The 19,828-nt window shown below is 58.6% G+C and overlaps 1 protein-coding gene across 13 annotated transcripts in view; it reads left to right on the forward strand.

The window, feature by feature from the left end:
• TCF3 (transcription factor 3) overlaps positions 1 to 19,828 on the forward strand; it is an 85,486-nt gene that overhangs the window by 55,065 nt on the left and 10,593 nt on the right. For 2 of the 13 annotated variants that reach the window (XM_039387568.1, XM_039387571.1), the window contains exons 7-17: positions 2,629 to 2,758; positions 4,392 to 4,441; positions 10,631 to 10,733; positions 11,283 to 11,422; positions 11,573 to 11,699; positions 12,561 to 12,619; positions 13,302 to 13,380; positions 14,234 to 14,307; positions 14,889 to 15,092; positions 16,468 to 16,591; positions 17,384 to 17,549. In XM_039387568.1, the coding sequence (XP_039243502.1) occupies positions 2,629 to 2,758; positions 4,392 to 4,441; positions 10,631 to 10,733; positions 11,283 to 11,422; positions 11,573 to 11,699; positions 12,561 to 12,619; positions 13,302 to 13,380; positions 14,234 to 14,307; positions 14,889 to 15,092; positions 16,468 to 16,591; positions 17,384 to 17,549 (1,256 nt within the window). Of the gene's footprint in view, positions 1 to 2,628; positions 2,759 to 4,391; positions 4,442 to 10,630; positions 10,734 to 11,282; positions 11,423 to 11,572; positions 11,700 to 12,560; positions 12,620 to 13,301; positions 13,381 to 14,233; positions 14,308 to 14,888; positions 15,093 to 16,467; positions 16,592 to 17,383; positions 17,550 to 18,475; positions 18,715 to 19,828 lie in introns of those variants that run through there. The other 11 variants (XM_039387573.1, XM_039387575.1, XM_039387574.1 and 8 more) reach the window with 9 other exon arrangements.

Consider the following 19,828-nt stretch of genomic DNA (forward strand, 5'->3'; position numbering starts at 1 on the left):
ATGGTTTCTGTGCTGTTGTATCATCATTTCAGTGACTGTTGGGCAGTGTTTGTGTTTTATGGTGGGGACCCACAGCCAAGTTGTGTGTTCAGCTCTGGGGCACCAACATCAGGATGTGGAGCTGCTGGAGAGAGTCCAGAGGAGGCCACAGGGATGCTGCCAGGGCTGGAGCCCCTCTGCTCTGGAGCCAGGCTGGGAGAGCTGGGGGGGTTCACCTGGAGAAGAGAAGGCTCCAGGGAGAGCTGAGAGCCCCTTGCAGGGCCTAAAGGGGCTCCAGGAGAGCTGGAGAGGGACTGGGGACAAGGAAGGGACAGGACAAGGGGGAATGGCTTTAAGCTGAAGGAGGGCAGATTTAGGTGGGATATTGGGAAGGAATTCTTGGCTGTGAGGGTGGGGAGGGGCTGTCCCAGGTTTCCCAGAGAAGCTGTGACTGTCCCATCTCTGGAAGTGTCCAAGGCCAGGTTGGACGGGGCCTGGAGCAGCCTGGGCTAGTGGAAGGTGTCCCTGCCCATGGCAGGGGGTGGCACTGGATGGGCTTTAAGGTCCCTTTCAACCCCAGTCGTTCTGGGATTCCATGATCTCCACAATCCGGGAGGGACACGGTGGCAGAGCCGCCTCTTGCAGCCACAGCCCGGCCCCGTCGGGTCACCCCGTGTGAACCCCGGGCTGTGCTGGGGGAAGGACTCTCTTCCTGTGGGGAATACCACAGGCGTAAATCCGAGCCCGGGAACACGGGCCAGCAGCCCTGGGATAATCTTCCCTGCTGCCACCAGCCTCCAGAAATAGTTTTTCGGGAAGGAGCGAGCACCTCTGCTTTGATGTGTGGCTCCAAGTGCCCCGTCAGTGCCCAGGGTGGCTCCGGGGAAACAGTCCCACCGTTTGATCCACGGGAGGAGCTTTTGGCCGGACAGCTTTTATTTCATCCGTGTACACACACGCACACATGACATGTTTTAATTTTACACAAATTGGTCATAATTTCCTCCTCTCTGAAGTGAGGATGTTTCCTTTGCTGGAGCAGCTGTGCTGGCTGTGCCAGAGTGGATTTCATTTACCACTGAAGCTGCTCAAACAAAACCGGGCCCGGTGCCAAGTGTTGCTTTTGGATGTGATGGTTTTGCTGGGCTCTCGTGGAGGAGGGGAGATATAAGGTAACAGAAATGGGGGGGGAATGGTGCTGCAGGGCTCTGGATCGGGTGGCAGATCCCATTTGATGTGAGGGGGAGACAAAACCCCCTTGTGTGGGGCTGGGGAGGTGAACGGAGCCAGCTGTGACCCCCAGAGCAGTTGTTGCTTCTGGCTCCCGTTTGGGGGAGTGAGGGGAGGGTTGACCTTTTTTTTTCTATTTTTGAAAAGATGAAAAATGTTCTGGTGGAGATGCCCTGGCTGGGATAGCAGGTTCTTCCCAAAAACACTCTGCTCCGAGGCAGAGCCGTGGCTTCCTCCTTGTTTAACTCTGAACCATCTCCAGAGGCATCTTGAGGGAGAGGGAATGGGAAGAAAACCCCTTTCTCTGGGAAATGGCCTTAAAATCCCAGAGATGCCCATGGGAGGAGCTGGGCAGCAGCTCCCGGGATCCCTCTGGGCTGCTTTCCTTGGCGGAGCAGGTCCGGTGTGACGGTAACCTGAGCGCTGGAACAGATTGCAGGAATGTCACCAGCTGTGAACACACGAGCTCCTCTTTCCCTCCCTGACCCCTTTCTGGAGGAGACGGAGTTTGAAAGCAGAGGTTTTTTCTTTCCAGTTTCTCAAAAGCCTGAAATCCTTCTTTATTTCCCCGTGTTGCCCTCGGAAGATGGGTCAAAGCCGAGCTTTTGGGACTTGAAGGCCCTTTGCCAGCCCTGAGCAATTCCATGTAAATACACAGAACTTCCTCCCGAGGTGAGGGGGGCTGGAAAGGCAGGATTGCTCCATCCCAGGAGGGAGAGAGCACCCTGGGCTCCGGCTCCCCCAGCTCTGCTTCCCAGCCTGCCCAAGGTCAGCCGGGATAAACACGGGGGAGGAGTTTCCTGGTTTTAGAAAGAGGGATTTGGCTTTTCTCTGATAAAACACAAGAGAAAACCACCCCGAGCAGCAGCAGCAGCTTGTTCCCAAGCAGGACTGGCCCATGTCTGGATGTACCTGGGAATAAACCATTTTGCTTTTGCCAAAGGCTGAGCTCAGGTGTGAGTTTAACTTTGGAGGGAAGACAAGCTCCAGTTCCCCAGAAGTTGTGTTTCTTGTCACAGTTCCCCCTGCACCCTCCAGAATCACTTTCCTGCTGCTATTTTGGGCTTTCCCAAACAAACAGAATTGGTTTATCCCGCCCTCCTGGGCAGCAGGTGAGCTGGGACCACGATGCTCCCCATGATGGCACCTGCTGGTTTTCCTCCTTGGCTTGCAGGGGTTCCTTGCTGGGGTCCTGCAGGAAAACAGAAGCTGAAAGACCCTCTTGTTCCTCCACACCTACCCCATACCTCCACCCCCATATTTACGGGTTTGTTTTCCCTTCTGGCCCCTTGGCTTGTGTTTATTTTTCCCCTCGGCTGAGTTGGTGGGAAGGTGTCTCAAAGCAGCTCTGTTCTCTCCCAGCGAGTCGTTTTTCCAGCGTAATTCCATGGAAGGGCTTCTCTCTCTCCTTGTTTGCAGGCCGGGTTCCTGCCCAGCGAGATGGGAATCGCCAGCCCGAGCACACTTTCCCCCACGGGGGGCAAAGGAGGGTCCCAGTATTTCTCTTACCCCAACAATCCTCGCAGGAGAGGTGCTGAGAGCAGCATTGGTGAGTCCCCACGTGCCACCCCCGGGTGCCACCGCGCTGGTCTTGTGCCACAGCTCGAGGGAACCTCAGGGATGTCACCCTGAGGGCAGGTGCCCTCGTGGGATCTGCCTTTGGGAATGAGGAACTGAGGCTGGGAATGAGAACAGGGGTGTTGAGGATGACAAACTCATGTTGCCACCTGTGTGTACCCGGCGTGACTTTGGCATTTGGGTTTTTTTGGGGAGGGGAATGCATAGAAATATCTCTATATATCTGTATAGAGATGTCTAACTTTAAAAAAATGAAGGGCTCAGAGCCAGGTGGAATTTCCTTCTTCCTGGAAAATGTCAGGTTAGCTGAAAGCAGCAAATGGCTCGAGGTTCTTCTCAGAACACCTCCAGCCACACTGCATATCACTAGTCATTCCTGGAAAACCTTGAAGTGCCTTGGCATTCTGTTTTTCTGGCCAGTGGCCCTCCCTGGAGCCCAGGAACGGGGTAGCATGAGGTCCAGACATTCTGCCAGGACATGGGAACTGCGCCCTGGGACACAGGGAATGTTCACTCTCTCCCTGCCTGCTCCACAGTTCCCAAGCAGGATGGGAACTAATGGGAATAAACCATTTTGCTTTTAGCAAAGGCTGAGCTCAGGTGTGAGTTTAACCTTGGAGGGAGGACAAGCTCCAGTTCCCCAGAAGTTTTGATTCTTGTCACAGTTCCCCCTGTACCCTCCAGAATCACTTTCCTGCTGCTCTTTTGGGATTTCCCCAGCAAACGAAACCAGAAGTGACTCTGTGTGATGTGCTTTTCAGAAAAAGGCAGTCCCCACCCATTTTCAGCCTGGAAAATGATTCTTCTGTGTTCTATGGGATGAATTTCTCCTCCAGAGAAACATCTCAGCAGAGTCCCTCGCTGTGTTAGCACCCTGCCCCCCCCCAGCCACAGCCTTCCTTAATTATGACAAATCATGACCTTAATTATGAAAAATAATAAATAATAATGATGAGAAATAATGATATTAAAAGTAGAAATTAAGAAAATATCAAATTAAACTATCAGAAGCACTGGTTGTGCTTCCCCTTGAGCCACTCATGATGTTTCCCCACCACCTCCCTGAATTGTCCCCCCCCCCAGGACACTGTCCCTCCAGAGCTGGACCTGGAGGGATGTGCTGGGGGCTGGTCCTGGGAAGCACATCCCTGCTTCCTGCAGCAGTGAAGCTTTCCCAAGTATATCCTTATGTAAAGAGAAATGAAAATACAACCCAACCCTGCACGTGTTCCCTTTCTCCACAGACCCACTTCAAGTTAAATTGTTTCCCAAGAAAACCCCAACGAGGGTTTATAACATTAAATATTATTACATTTATGGGCTTGTTCTCTCCCAAGGAGCCCTTCCCTGTGGGGTGACACCTCTTGCTGCTCTGGGATCTCTGTCTGTGGGTGAAACCTGCCCCCAAAAGGTGCAGATGAGGTTTGGAGAGGTTCATCCTCAGACATTTTCACCGTTGATGCTTCCTTGGCTGTGGAACATTTGGGATCTGAGCCCTGTCTGTACCTGCAGCTTCCAACCCTGGAGACTTTTGCTGTAGCTGCTTTTTCCCTCCCACTAAGCCCCTTCAAAACTTAGACCCTCTCTTCTCTCCCCTAACCCAGATGGACAGCCCAAAAAGGTTCGGAAGGTGCCTCCTGGACTCCCCTCCTCGGTAAGTGCCGGCAGCGTGTTCCCCGCAGGTGCCTCCTCCCTCCCTTGGGAATCATCCCAATCCTGGGAGCTGCCCGGGTCCTGCAACCCCAAACATCGAGGGTTTGGATTTTAGCGGGATGGGGAAGGGTTTTCCCAGCTCCCAGAGCAGGAGAACGGGGAAGTGATGCGAGGGGAGCTCCTTAGGGAAGGAGCCGCAGCATTCCCGGTGCGGGGGCACCTCCCCAGCCGAGCCCTGAGCCGTGGCCTCCTGCCCCGCGGCCTCTGCTCTGTTTGACGTTATGTCGCGAGTGAAACGCGATCCTCGAGGGGTCGGATTTCACTCCAGAAGGGAAACCAGCGCAGTTGGAGCGGGGCGGGCAGCTGGGCCCGCTCCAGGTGTGTGTGCACTGCCCGGGCTGCGCTCTGGGAAAGCTGAGCAGCCTGCAGGAATACAGGAATACGCTCTCCCTGCTCCCGCGGCTGTTCCGGGGGAATAGACTGAACAATGTCCTTGTGGCTGCAAGTAATGGGATCTCCAGGAAAACTGATTGGAGTGGGCTGGAGGGTTCCTGCAGGAATACGGGAGCTGTCTGGCGGCCGAGGCTGCATTCCTGGCTGGAGCGTTTGCGTGCTTGGAGGGGACAGGATGGCTCTGTCCCCAGGGCTCTGTCCCCAGGGTGCTGTCCCCAGGGTGCTGTCCCCAGGCTCTGTCCCCAGGGTGCTGTCCCATGGGCTCTGTCCCCAGTCTCTGTCCCCAGGCTCTGTCCCCAGGCTCTGTGCTCAGGGCTCTGTCCCCAGGGCTCTGTCCCCAGGGCTCTGTCCCCAGGCTCCATCCCCAGGGCTCTGTCCCAGGGCTCTGTCCCCAGGCTGAGGCTGTGCCCTTGCCCAAGTGTGTCCTGTCACTCTCTGCCAAAGCTGGTGCTGGTGCAGTGCTCCCCCATTCCCCAGGGAACACCCCCATCCATGGGGGAGGTCTGTGCAGTTGCATTCCCTGGCTGCTGGCACAGAGCTGTAACCTCCACCACAGGCTCTGCCTTTGGAATTGCACCCTGAGATGCTGGTTTGGGAGGATGGAGGGGGAGGAAGGCGCTGAGGGCTTGCCAGGTCTGGGCTCACAGTCTGGAGGGTGTTGACGGGTCCGTGTGGATCCGCATGGTGCAGAAACCAGCTCCAGTGAGCAGGGCCAAGTTGCCCCAGGTCTGTGTTTCACCAGGGAAAACCTGCTCAGAGCAGAGTCCGTGTCGCTGCCTCGAGTTTCTGTGTGAAATGTGGAGCTTTTAAAGCCCAGACGACATGTGGGGAAAACATCACTCCCAACAAATGGCCTTTATTGGCCTCGGATTTCAAAGTGCTGGGACTGGACCCGTCCTGCTGGCAGTGCCCGGGAGGGCCCCGATTCCCACAGGAAAAGCCACTCGGCATTTGCCAAATCCCAGCCCCTTCCCTGTGTGAGCCAACACCTGCACGGTGGCCTTTCATAGGGTGGTTTGGGTTGGAAGGGACCTTAAAGCTCATCCAGTTCCACCCCTGCCATGGGCAGGGACACCTTCCACTAGCCCAGGTTGCTCCAAGCCCCGTCCAACCTGGCCTTGGACACTTCCAGGGATGGGGCAGCCACAGCTGCTCTGGGCAACCTGTGCCAGGGCCTCCCCACCCATGAGGGTGAATTTCCTCCTCACGTCTCCCCTAAATCTCCCTCCTTGCCCTGGCTGGCACCTCGGCTGCCCCTTGATGCCAAAGCTCTGATTTCTGGTGCTGCCTCTTTCCCTCACCCTCCCTGTGCCGTGAGCTCTGGCTTCCTGGTTTGTTTTTGAACTTCCACACCTGGGGAGAGAAATCCGTGCCAAGGCGGCGGGAGAAGTGTGAAGCAGAAGGAGTGGCCTCAAAGGCAGCGGATCAAAGGCTCTTTCTTGTCTGACTCGCCCGTGCAGGAGCCCGCCCTGTGTTATCACTGGACCCCGTGCAAAATAAATAGGTTAATCAGCATCTTATTAAAATGAAGTACTTTAATCTGTAATTCCCGAGCTGCTTTGAAAACTCGCCGAGGTCAGCGGCTGGAAGGGCTGGGGGTGGCTGGAGGGGGAGTGATGATGCCAAAGGCACCGAGAGGCACCAGCAGCGTGAGGTGGTTCAGGGGGAATGTGAGGGGCGATGCCAGGCAGGGATGGGCACAGAGAGACCTGTTCTGGTAACCTGCAGCCTTTGGGCTCAGTGCTCACATCCCAAGGAGGGCACAGAGATGCTCCAAGGGCTGGAGCCCCTCTGCTCTGGAGCCAGGCTGGGAGAGCTGGGGGGGTTCACCTGGAGGAGAGAAGGCTCCAGGGAGACCTGAGAGCCTCTTCCAGGGCCTAAAGGGGCTCCAGGAGAGCTGGAGAGGGACTGGGGACAAGGGATGGAGGGACAGGACAGGGGGAATGGCTTCCCAGTGCCAGAGGGCAGGGTGAGATGGGATACTGGGAAGAAATTCCTCCCTGTGAGGGTGTTGAGGCCCTGGCACAGGTTGCCCAGAGCAGCTGTGGCTGCCCTGGAAGTGTTCAAGGCCAGGTTGGATCAAAGCAGCAACCTGGGCTAGTGGAAGGTGTCCCTGCCCATGGCAGGGAGTGGAATGAGATGAGCTTTGAGGCCCCTTCCAGCCCAAACCATTCCATGATTCCAGGCAATAGGTTGCCCTCAGGGCACGAAGCCCCCTGGAGCCTCCCTGCAGCCCTGGAGCTCCTCAGCACAGGCTGGTGTGTCCAGGCACAGGACCCAGGGCTGGATGGGGCCCCCCAGGCCCTGCTGCACATCAGCTGCTGAGCCACAGGAACCCGGGGAGGGATTTTGTGCAAGTCAGTTCCTGCAGGATTTTGTTGCCGCAGCGAGCGCGGTGCCGGGGAGCTGCTTCAGCCTGCGAGTTCCCAGCCTGGTCACTGCTCTGTTTAGCCTCAGTCTGCCCGAAGTCCCACCCCAGCTCCTGCGTTTGAGCAAGAAAAACAGGGAGGGGAAAACAACCCAACACCACAAAGCGCTGCGGATCCCAGCGCTGGGGCTTTTCAAGCGGCTCTCGCCGCGCTGGCAATTTTAACCGGAGGAAATGACCTCACCTGGAGGTCCCCGAGGCCGCCGGCTGAGGGCTGGGGCCACGGGCTGGGGAAGGGCTGGGGAGCGGGGACCTGGCCCTGATTTACTGTTTCCTGCAGCGCTCGGCCGCCGTGCCCGCACGGAGGGGCTCAGTGCTCCTCACTCGGCTGGGGCAGCGAGGGATGGAGTCGGCTTTTCACGGCCTCCCCTGTGCCCAGCGGCGAAACAAACAATTCGGAGTGGTCGGGGCCAGAACCGCGGTGAAATTTGGCTCCAACGGGAGATGATGGCGGCGGGGGGTGCCCAGGATGGGGGAGCAACAAGGCGAACTCCCCCTCTGCTTTGCCCGTGCCCCGCTCTGCCTCCCCCCTGCTTTGCACCCCTTGCCCCTCCATCCCCGCGGTTTTGCTCTCCCTGTTTCCAGCGGGGCTGTAGGAAATGGCTGTCGGGGCCCCCCCGCGCCGCTGCGGCGCAGCTGCCTCTGGCGCTGGCCGGGCGCCAGCCCCTGGCAGATGGCGCGGGGCTCTTTAGGCTGCTTCCCTCGGCTCCCCGGCCCAGCTCCCGCCATTTAATCAAATTATAGGAAAAGGCAATTTGCTGGGTTCTCGTTCCCCCCCTCACACACACACCCCCCCCCCGCTCTGTTCCCCCACGGCCCGCGCGTGGCTCCCCGTGCCCGCGGCGCTGCCCCGCCGCCCCTCCCAGGCCGAGGGGCCTGGAATTCTCTTTTTCGAGCAGGGGATGAAGGGCAGCTGCCAGTGTCTGTCAGGATTTTCCCTCCCCCCCTCTTTATTTCTTTTTTTTTTTTGCCTTTGGTTCACGAGTTCCCCACAGAACCACGGAATCGGGAGCGTTGGAGGAGCTCTCTGAGGTCATCGAGCCCAACCATCACCCCACCACTAACCCCTGTCCCCACGTGCCACATCTGTATGTTTTTGAACACTTCTGTGGTGATGGTGACTCCACCACTGCCCTGGGCAGCCTGTGCTAGTGCCTGACCACTCTTTCAGTGAAGAAATTTCCCCTGATATCCCACCTGAGCCTTCCCTGGCACAACTTGAGGCTGTTTCCTCTTGTCCTTGTCTCTGTCTGGAAGCAGAGCCCGACCCCCCCCTGGCTCCCCCCTCCTGTCAGGGAGCTGCAGAGAGAGAGAAGGTCCCCCCTGAGCCTCCTTTTCTCCAGGCTGAGCCCCCCCAGCTCCAGACCCTGGTGCTCCAGACCCTTCCCCAGCTCTGTTATCCCTTCACCTGCTCTCCATCCACAGCACCAACACCCACAAGGTGATTTCAGCTCCCTGTGGCCCTTCAGGGTCCAGCCACCCATGAGCCAACACGTGGGGAAAGACCAGGGCTGCCCCTGGGGTTCTGAACACCCCAGTTTTGGGTGAAGCTGCTCCAAGAAATGGGAACCTCAGCCACCAGGGGAAAAGGAAGCCATGGATATATTGAAGTGCAGCCACTGGAGCTTTTCAGAGGGGTTTGGTGGGATTCGGGGGATTTTTTTTTGTATTTTTTTTTAAACAAAAAGAAGCCTGGAATGGGCTGCCCAGGACAGTGGTGGAGTCATTATCCCTGGAAGTGTTCAAAAAATGTGTGGATGTGACATTTGGAGACATGGCTTAGTGGTGAACATGGAGGTGCTGGACTTGATGATCTTGAGGGTCTTTTCCGGCCTAAACGATTCTGTGATTCTGATTTTTATTCCCCACCACCAATTCTGCCCCTTCTTGCTGGTGAGGGCCAGGGCTGGAAGGGAGCAGCTGGCTGTGGGGAAAGAGAAACTCAGGGTAGGTTTCCTTCCCAAAGAGAGCCGTGTGTGCCAGGCAGAGCCCAGCCAGCCCCTGTCCCCGCCCCTGCTTTCGGCTGGATTTAAAAAAGAAAAGATTGTCGGTTTCAGAATGAATCAAAGGGGATGAAAATAAGCTGTGACAAAAGTTCTCACATCATTTTGAGTGGCATTTCAGTTTCTTTGAGTGCTATTTCGGTTTCTTTGCGTATTGAATTTCTGGGTTTCTTTTTAAAAAAAAAAATAAAGGTGTGTTTTTGCCCTGGCACAAGGTGGTTTTCAGTCAGGGCTTTCTAGGATGGGTTTGGTTAGTTTAGAAAGGAAGGGAAAGCCTTTTCTGTTGCTTAATGTGCTGTTAAATCACGTAGCTGAGCAGTGCTGCAGAGGTCTGTCCCAGAGCTGTCCCCTCCCCTTGACAACCCTTCCGAGGGGCTGCTCAGCCCTCGGTGTCCCCTGTGCCACAGTTTCCCCTCGAGCTGGTTGGTGTGGCAGGTTTGGGCAGGGGCTGTGCTGGGGAGCCTGGCACACACCAGGGTTGGCACAGGGGGTCCCAAGGCCACAGCAGCCCCCGGTGGCAGCCCCCAGCCCGTCCCCTGGCGCGGGGTCACCGCACAGCAGTGGTGGCTTTTGTGGTTACCCAGAAAAACTTATAACCACGGAAAACGGAACTGGAGCAGAGTCGAAACTTCTGCTGGTGCCGGCAGGCTCTGCAGGAGGGGGCTGGGGGACCCACGGGGTTACGGGAAGGCAGAGGGGCTGTGGGTGTCCCCTGTGCCCTCTGTGCCCTGCACCCTGTGCCCTGTCCCCTGCCCCACTGCCCACAGGGCTGTGCCCTTCAAGGACTTCAGCTGAACCTCTCCAGTGCTGCCCAGATCTGCTGTGGGATGAATAAAAGTGAAGCTCCTGGACTCGTGGAATGGTTTGAGATGGACAGGACCTTAGAGCCCATCCAGTCCCACCCCCTGCCATGGGCAGGGACACCTTCCACTAGCCCAGGTTGTTCCAAGCCCCGTCCAGCCTGGCCTTGGACACTTCCAGGGATGGGGCAGCCACAGCTGCTCTGGGAAACCTGTGCCAGGGCCTCCCCACCCTCACAGGGAACAATTTCTCCCAATATCCCATCTAACCCTGCCCTCTGGCAGTGGGAAGCCATTCCCTGTGCCCTGTCTCTCCAGGCCCTTGAAAGGCCAGTTGAGTGAAACACTGCTCTGTTGCCGTGAGAGGCCACTCAGACACTGCTGAAGTTTAAGTTTGAAGTTTAAATTTGAAGTTTAGGTTGTGCAGGGTTAGGGAGAGGCACGGTGAGGATGTGGGGCCTTGGAGTGGCCAAGCAGTTCTCTTCAACCCCTTTCCTGCCCCACAGGTGTATCCATCCAACTCAGGTGATGACTACAGCAGGGATCCAGCTGGATATACTCCCTCAAAACCTCCCAGCACTGTGTATCCTGGAGCCTTTTATATGGCAGGTGAGTTATTCACACCCTGGGGCAGAGCAGGGGCTGCCTGGATTTTCACAGACCACAGGAGGGATTAGATGGAGGAGACTCAGGACAGGAGTGCGTGAGACAAAAAGCAGCCCTGAAATCATAGAATTATGGAATATCCTGAACTGGAAGGGACCCACAGGGATCATCCAGTCCCAACTCCTGGCCCTGCACAGACACCCCAACAACCCCACCCTGTCCCTCAGAGCGTTGTCCAAACGCTCCTGGAGCTCTGGCAGCCTTGGGGCCGTGCCCACTGCCCTGGGGAGCCTGGGCAGTGCCCCAGCACCCTGTGGGGGAAGAACCTTTCCCTGAGATCCATCCCAACCCCCCTGGCACAGCTCCAGCCCTTCCCTGGGTCCTGTCCCTGGTCCCAGAGAGATGGTCCCGATTTGCTCAGCGGGGGATGCTCAGTGTAGACAGGACACAATGGGGACAGTCACAGCCCCTCAGCCTGGGCTGACCTCCCCCTGGGGGGCTGGGGGCTGCCTGTGGTGTCTGTGCCCCACCCAGCTGCACTTTTCCTTGCAGATGGACTCCATAACTCGCCAGACCTGTGGAGTTCCCCGGGTGCCATGAGCCAGTCGAGTTACGGTGCCATGCTGGGCAGCTCCTCCTCCCCACTCCCACAGTCCAGTGGCTTCAACAGTTTACACCAGCACGAACGCATGGTAACGTGTCCCCCGGGGCTGGGGGGCCCTGTCACCTCCATGGCACCTCCTTCCATGGCTTTGGGCTCGGGGGGAGCTGGGTCCTGGCTCGATGCCAAAGCCCAGCAGCTTTCCCAGGGCTCCTCTCACCCCTCTCCTCCTCCCTGCCAGAACTACCAGCTGCATTCCGGAGAGGTGAACGGGGGACTCCCCTCCGTGTCCGGCTTTTCCTCGGCCTCCACGCCCTACGGAGTGTCCAGTCACACGCCCCCGATCAGCGGCACAGACAATATGATGGGTATGTCCAGCCCCCAGGGGGACCCCCTTGCCCTGCACAAGCTCGCCTGGAAAACCAGAGTCTTGGGCAAACCCGATGCCTGAGGCATCCAAAACCCCTCGTGTGTCACCTGTGCCTGGAGTCGCTGTGTGAGGCACAGTGAGGTTCCTGCTGCTGGATACCTGGAGCAGGGAGACACCTGTGGGGTTTACACCTCCTGTGGTGGATCTGGGAGGAGCCCAGGAGCTCTGACATTATCCCTTGGAGGTGCTGTGGCTTACATGAGTTGCGGGAAGGATTTGCACCTGTGTGAAGCTGTTCACTTAAATCCGGAATGGGAATGTTCGTGCTGCATTTAGATACCATGTTAACCCCTGAGTGCTTTAATCTCTGACCCTGCTGAACCTGTTACCAAACCTGTTACTGAAATGAACTTATGCTCCCCAGGAAATGAGGATCCTGACCTGGATTTGTAGAAAACCTTTTATTTTTCTACAGGGAATCAAGTTTGGGATTCATAGAATGATCAAATCATTAAGGTTGGAAAAGACATCCAAGAACATCCAGTCCATTGGTTATTGTAGGGGCTTAAAATGCCCCATGGCAATGGGCCGTGCTGCAGCAGAGACATCTGATTGCTGTTGGTGGCACCTCCAAGCCAGAGCTTAGAGAGACCTTCATGCAGCCCCCTGAAGGCTGTCAGGGGGATTGTGCCCCTGTCCGGGCTGCCCTGAGCCACACAAACATTTCATTGTCAAGCAAAGCACTAAAAGCAAAAAGTTTCCACCTCAGAGCAGGTGACCCCAGGGAAGGTCTCGTAGGGTGCCACGTCCTGCTGGGCTCTGGTGCCCTGGCAGTGACATCTGTGTCCCCTCCTGGCAGGTAACAGAGGAACCACAGCCGGGAGCTCCGGAGACGCGCTCGGGAAGGCACTGGCCTCGGTAAGGGTTGGGATCATCCCTGACCTGCTCCTCGTGCTCTTGCTGCACTGGACCCCCTCTCCATACAAAACAGGGGATATGGACACAGTGAGAAGTTTGGGTGAATGCAGCCTAAATCCACGGCAGACTCTGAGGGAGGGTTTTCCCCACTCCATGTGCTGCCATCTCGGTCCTGGTGCCTCTTGGCAGATGAGGAAACTGAGGCACTGCTTCTTGCAGCCCCATGACCAGCCCAGGACCCCCCAGCCTCATGCTCTCTGCCAAGACCACCCTGCACAGCCCCTGTGGCAGGACTGTAGGTCCCAGCAGTCCTGGCCCTGCATGTGCTGGTTCAGACTGGAGGGCACTGGTCTCACTGGGTTATCAGAGTCGCCTTTGTCCCCTTCAGTGACCTTTGCACGGTGGCAGAGGGGGGCTGGCAGTGCACCCTGTGACACTTCCATGGGGCTCTCACTTCCTTCCAAGGTGGGACCCGAAGATTGGAGGCTGCACTCAGGGGTGGGGACAGAGAGAGACCCTGGGGTTGATGGTGGGGCTGGGGGGGGCTGGGCTGGGCCTTCACGTTGGGTGTGGGTTTGGGACAGGGGGTCCCCTCAGGGGTCCCAGCGGGTGGTGGGTGCTGCTGGGAGGGGGCAGTGGCTCAGGGTGGGCGCTGCTCACTGCCCACCCTCTCTCTCCCCAGATTTACTCCCCTGATCACTCTAGCAATAACTTCTCCTCAAACCCCTCCACACCGGTCGGCTCCCCGCAGGGGCTTGCAGGTGAGTGACAGATGTTGTTCTCTGGGTCAGGTTTGCTTTTGGGAGCTTCCCAGGTCAGCCCCAAACCCTCACTACAGAGCCCAGGGGTGGCAGTGACCCTGGGACCTGCTCCTGCCATTCCTGATCCTGTCCCTGAGCATCCCACCTCACAGTGTGAGAAGCACACTGGGAACTGGGAAGTGGCCAACCAGTTAAAACCCATTTCCAGCACCTGGTGAAAGCCTGTCCCTGCTGCCCTCGGGCAGGACAAGGTCCCGTTGTGCCCAGCAGAGCTGGTGCCCGGGTTCCCCATGCCTGGGGCTCAGCCCCAAGGTCACAGAGTGTCACTGAGACCAGGGACAATTGGAAACCTCTTGAGTCTGAAGGCCTGAGCTCAGCTCCCTGCTGAGCCAGCGCAGAGGCTGAGCCCACAGTGCCACGAGGTGCCACAAGGTGCCATGAGGTGCCATGAGGTGGCCCATGCAGTGCCATGGTGCCACAGTGGCCTGTGCAGTGCCACGTGGTGCTGTGATGGCCTGTGTGATGCCATGGTGGCCCACATGGTGCCATGCAGTGCCACGGGGGCCTGTGTGATGCCGTGGTGGCCCACATGGTGCCATGCAGTGCCATGGGTGCCTGTGTGATGCCATGGTGGCCCACATGGTGCCGTGCAGCACCACGGGGGCCTGTGTGGTGCTGTGTTGGCCCACGTTGGTGCCGTGCAGTGCCACGGTGATCCCCGCGGTGCCGTGGGGTGCTGAGCGTGGCACGGTGGCCTGTGCACGGCGTGGTGGCCCCTGCAGTGCCGTGGCCCAGCTTCCAGCCCCATCTAGTGGCAGCCGGTGCCGGTGCCCAGCTCTCCGTTTGTCCCCAGGCACGTCGCAGTGGCCGCGGGCGAGCGGAGCGGGTGCCTTATCTCCCAGCTACGAAGGGAGCCTCCACACTTTGGTGAGTGGCTGCTCCTTTGCTCTCCCGTCCCCTGGGGCCTGGTGGGGAGGGATTTTTGGGGGAAGTCCTCTCCCCCGAACAGCCGGGGCCTGGAATCAGGTGGTTGGTCGAGATGGATGGATGTGTCCCTGAGCCTGGAGCCTCGCTGGCACCTGGACAGCCTGGCACCCTCCCACCATCCATGGCCCTGGCCCATCCTGGGGTCTGGCCCAGTGGGATGGATTCCTGGCAGGTTTCTGCCTCCCTTCCCTGAGCAGCTCTGCTGGTGTGAGTGGTGTGACCTCTCATGCCTTTAGGGGATGGCACTGACTGGGGGGTTATTTCTCCCCATCCCTGCCCTGTGGTACTTCAGTGCTGAATTGCCACGAGCCGTCCTGCAGTGCAGAACTGCAGCAGGCTGCTGGCTTAGTGGGATTACAATCATGGAATCATGGAATGGTTTGGGTTGGGAGGGACCTTAAAGCCCATACCATTCCCATGGGCAGGGACACCTTCCACCAGACCAGGTTGCTCCAACCTGGCCTGGGACACTTCCAGGGACGGGCAGTTAACACAGGCCTCTCTCTGTCCTGTCCTTCCAGCAAAACAAAATGGAAGACAGGTTGGACGAAGCCATCCACGTGCTGAGGAACCACGCCGTGGGCCAGACCGCTGCCATGCCCAGCAACCACGGGGACATGCACGGGCTCCTGGGCTCAGCACCACCCCACAGTGCCGCCGTGGGCAGCCTGGGCCAGGCCTTCCCTGCCTCGGTCATGGCCCTGGGCAACAGGCACCCGAGCCTGGTACGTGTGGGGGCATCGTGGCAGCTGGTGGGGACACGCTGGGGACACGTGCTGCGTGTGGGGTGCCCTGGCATCCAGAGGGATGAGAACAGCTCAGCCTGGCCCAGCGTGGGTCAGGTGTTGGCAGTGCTGGGTGGGTGACGTGCATGGAAGTCACCTGCTGTGTTCCCGCAGGGAGGGTTGAATCCCATCTCCTTCCACCCCCTGCCATGGTCAGGGACACCTTCCATTATCCCAGGTTGCTCCAAGCCTTGTCCAACCTGGCTTTGAACAGTTCCAGGGATGGGGCAGCCACAGCTTCTCCGGGCACACCGAGTCCACCCTCAGCACAGACATGGCTCTTGGCACAAGCTCTGTGTGCACTTTGTTCGTGCCCCTTCTCAGGGCAGGCAGAGGTGGTGAAAGCTCTTCTTTACCTGCAACATGGATGGAAATCCCTCAAAACAGCTTCAAGCCATCCCTGGAGTATGCAGGGAGAAGGAGAGGAGGGATCCAGTGGGTTTAAGAGAGCCAGGTATCACCAGGAATTCCCTGCTCTGAATGGTTTGGGCAGGCACAGTGTCCTACCCTGCATGTGGGGAGTGCTGGTGTGTGAGGGCTCATTCTGGCTCCAGGGAGTGGGACAGATTCCAGGCTCCCTGAGCATGTGGATGCTGAGGTTCCATGCTGGGTCACCAGGATCCCCCTTGTCCAGAGGCTGGTGACCCCAGCAGCACATTTTTGGCAGAACTGGTTGTCTGCTGCAGCAGCACGTCTCCAGACTCTGGAACCAGTTGTGAGCCCTTTCCAGGCTTCCCAGACTCTGCTCCTGAGGGAGGAATCAGATGTGGTCACACATGTGTCCTGCCAGCTGCAAACCCAGCGTGTGGGCAGCAGGGCTGGCTCTGTCCTGCCAGTCCCTGGCCTGTGTGGCACAGCCTGGGGGCCGTGGGCTCGGAAGGGCTGCCTGGCCCTCATCCTTTCTGGAGCCAAGTTCACATTGCTGGGATGTCCCTTGTTCTTATGGCACTGGGTGGTGGCAGAAACAGTGGTGCTTGATGGAGACAGGACATGTGTCCTTCCCAGCATGCCAGCCTTGCACCCAGGCAGGGAGGGGCTTTTCCATGGTGGGGGCACAGCTCTGACAGGGGCTTTGGGCTGGACCCAGCTCATGTGCAGAGCTGCAGTGTCACTGCCACAGTCCTCAGAGAGCCGGTGCTGGAGCAGGCTGGCTCTTCCCTCCCTCGTGCCTGTGCTCTGGGTGATGGGGCTGTGCAAGGGGAGCACACAGCTGGGCCTTAGCCCAGTCCATGGAGCCCTGGGGGTGTCCTCAGGTGACTGTCCCCCTGCCTGCTGGCTGTGACACGTCCCCCTTGCTCTGCCTGTTGTGCTGTAGGTGGGAGGAGGTCACCCCGAAGACGGCTTGTCCAGCAACCCCAGCTTGCTCCACAACCACGTCACACTTCCATCCCAGCCCAGCTCACTCCCCGACCTCAGCAGGCAGCAGGACACGTACAGCGGTAAGGCAGCTCTGCACGTCGGGGCCCACCTGTGCCAGGGCTCACCTGTGCCAGGGCTCACCTGTGCCAGGGACTCACCTGTGCCAGGGCTCACCTGTGCCAGGGCTCACCTGTGCCAGGGACTCACCTGTGCCAGGGCTCACCTGCCAGGGAGAGGGAGTTTGGGTCACCTGTCAGGTCTAGCCCTGTGCAGCAGCAGCCCAGGGGGACATGGATGCTCCTGCAAGGCTGGTGCTTCCTTGCATGATCCACAGGGCAGTTTTGACCTTGAGCCTTTTCCAGAGATTTTATAGAATCCCAGACTGGTTTGGGTTGGAAGGGACCTTAAAGCTCATCCAGTTTCACCCCCTGCCATGGGCAGGGACACCTTCTACCATCCCAGGTTGCTTCAAACCCCATCCAACCTGGCCCTGGACACTTCCAGGGATGGGGCAGCCACAGCTGCTCTGGGCAACCTGTGCCAGGGCCCCACCACCCTCACAGCCAAGAATTTCTTCCCAATATCCCATCTAATCCTACTAGGTTTGACCTACATGTCCCTGTCCCTCCTGCCAGCTGTGGGTGCACAGCCTGTGCTGGAGAGGTTGAGCTCTCATTTTGGAGGGCTTGGGAGGTGGAGGGAGAACAGGGAGCAGCAGCAGGGCAGAGCCAGCACACCTCCATCTTCCCTGCCTGCGGAGCAGCAGTGCAGGATGAGTTTGGGATGCCACAGCAGGAGCAGGGCCTGGGGACCCCCCAGCCTCCTGTGTGGGTCAGGCCCCTCAAGCCCTGCACGTGGCTCTGCTCTCTCAGCAGGTTTGTCCGGGGGGCTGGGCCGGAGCAGCGTCTCCTCGGGAACGAGCGAAATAAAGAGGGAAGAGAAGGAGGACGAAGAGAACACATCAGTGGCAGATAACTCAGAGGAGGAGAAGAAGGAGCTGAAACCCTCTCGGAACAGAACAAGGTGCTCTTTGAACAGGTCTCTCCCTTCACTTACTCTGTTCCCAGGCTGGGGGTGTTTGGGCCAGGGTGTGGCCGCCGGGACCTGCCGGGTGCTGGGCTTGACCCGGTGAGGCTGAGGGTCACCCTGTGGCACAGACCCCCAGCCCCTGCCCACCCCGGGAGCCTGGTGTGGCCTCACACAGCCTGGGCTCCTGCTGCTGCCCCAGGGGAAGGGTCCCTGCCACCCTCCTGCTGGCTCCTGTCCCTGTGGGCTCAGGGCTTCCTCGTGCTCCTAAAGCAGAGGGAGGCACCTCATCCACAGCAGCTGCACCCGCCTGCGTGGGCCCTCGGGGCTGTGCACAGGAAGGAGCGAGTGCTCAGCCCCAGACAGGGAAGGTTTGACCTCTTCCCTGCCTTGGGGCATCTCTGCTGTCTGCTTTGGGCTCCTGTGTCCTCTGTCACATCCAGCTGAGAAGTGGCAGCGGGTCAGGTTCCAGCTCACTGGCTGTTCTACAGCCCCACCACCAGCTCGGAGACCTCACCAGGGTGATGGTGCCCAGCAGGGCAGTGCCAGCCCCGCTCCTGCCCTGGAGGCAGAGGGCTGTGTCTTCCCAAATTCCAGCTGGGGATTCCGGGTCGGCCCTCACCTTCTCGGGGCCACCCTGTGCCCTCCCAGCAACAACAAGCTTTAGTTGCATCGTGGTTTCTTTCTCTGTTGTTTAAAACCAAACCAAAACAAAACAAAAAGAGGCAGAAGAAGAGCCTTAATCGCTTCTCTCCAAAGTCCCTGCGTGCCCCTGTGCCCGAGCGTGTGGCTCAGGCCAGCACGTCCATCGGGGCACCGGGGGCCACGCGGGGCTCGGCATCTCGGTGCCTCGCCGTGTGTTTCTTGTCTGTGAGTTGACCAGTGCTGAGAGTGCACGCGAGGAATGTCCCTGTCTCGTTCTTATTTTAAACCATTAGTCAAGATGAGGATGAGGAGGACGATCTTCTTCCCCCAGAGCAAAAAGCCGAGAGAGAGAGAGAAAGGAGGGTCGCCAATAATGCCCGTGAGCGCCTGCGGGTCCGGGACATCAACGAGGCCTTTAAAGAGCTCGGACGCATGTGCCAACTGCACCTAAACAGCGAAAAACCGCAGACCAAACTGCTAATCCTACACCAGGCCGTATCAGTCATACTGAACCTGGAGCAACAAGTTAGAGGTCAGTGAGGGTCCCGGAGTGGTGATATTTTACGTATCTGATCGGCACGGGGCTGTCTGTCTGTCTGTCTCCTGTGACGTGCTGTGGTGCCTCGCACTGTCTCTCTCCCCTGTGGCCTTGGGGACCAACCCAAGGCTGTTGATGTCCTTTTTGTTTTTATTTTTTTTTGCCTTTTTTTGCATCCCTCCCTGCTGTTCTCTCCTCCGTTCCCCACTGCCACTGCGTGTGCTGCATGCCCTGCGCCGTCACTCCCCCGCAGCCAGGGCTGCTCCGTGCTTGGCCAGCTTGGAAAAACCCCAGCCAGCAAATCTCCCAGAGGGACCCAAATCTGCCATCGCCAAGGGCTGCTCCGAGCACAGAGCACATCCCTGTCCCGCCTCATGCCCAGCGGGGCTCTGCGCTCCTGGCCCACCTGTGTGGCACCTGGCAAACCCCTGGGATCACCGGAGCTGTGCCAGGGGCAGCGGGATGCCCTGGGCTGAGCAGCCCTCACCGCCTGCACGGGCTGGTCCCAGACAAAAGCTGGGAGCTCTGCGCATTCCGAGCTGAGCCTGGAGCTGCCGGTGGGTGCGTGCAGAGTCTGCCCCTCAATGGGGCACCCTCACCTCCTTCCACACGTGTGTGCACCCATCTCCTGTGTGCACCCATCTCCTGTGTGCACCCATCTCCTGTGTGCACCATCTCCTGTGTGCACCCATCTCCTGTGTGCACCCATCTCCTGTGTGCACCATCTCCTGTGTGCACCATCTCCTGTGTGCACCCATCTCCTGTGTGCACCATCTCCTGTGTGCACCATCTCCTGAGTGCACCATCTCCTGTGTGCACCATCTCCTGTGTGCACCATCTCCTGAGTGCACCATCTCCTGTGTGCACCATCTCCTGTGTGCACCATCTCCTGTGTGCACCATCTCCTGAGTGCACCCCTCTGTGCACCCACCCCTGGGTGCTGCATCCCCGTGGGATGGGAAGCGGAGGGCTCGGTGTCCCGCTCCGGAGGACTTTGCTGCTTTGTTCCCGCATCCCGCAGTGCATGTTCCCGCTCCAGCCCGGGGTGCTGGGGCAGGATAACCCCCTTTCTCTCTGCAGAGCCTGTCGTAACACGCGTCGGGGGCTG

This window comes from Pipra filicauda, unplaced genomic scaffold, assembly GCF_003945595.2.
Source record: "Pipra filicauda isolate LSUMZ 115617 unplaced genomic scaffold, ASM394559v2 scaffold577_size276649_pilon, whole genome shotgun sequence".
NCBI lineage: Eukaryota > Metazoa > Chordata > Aves > Passeriformes > Pipridae > Pipra > Pipra filicauda.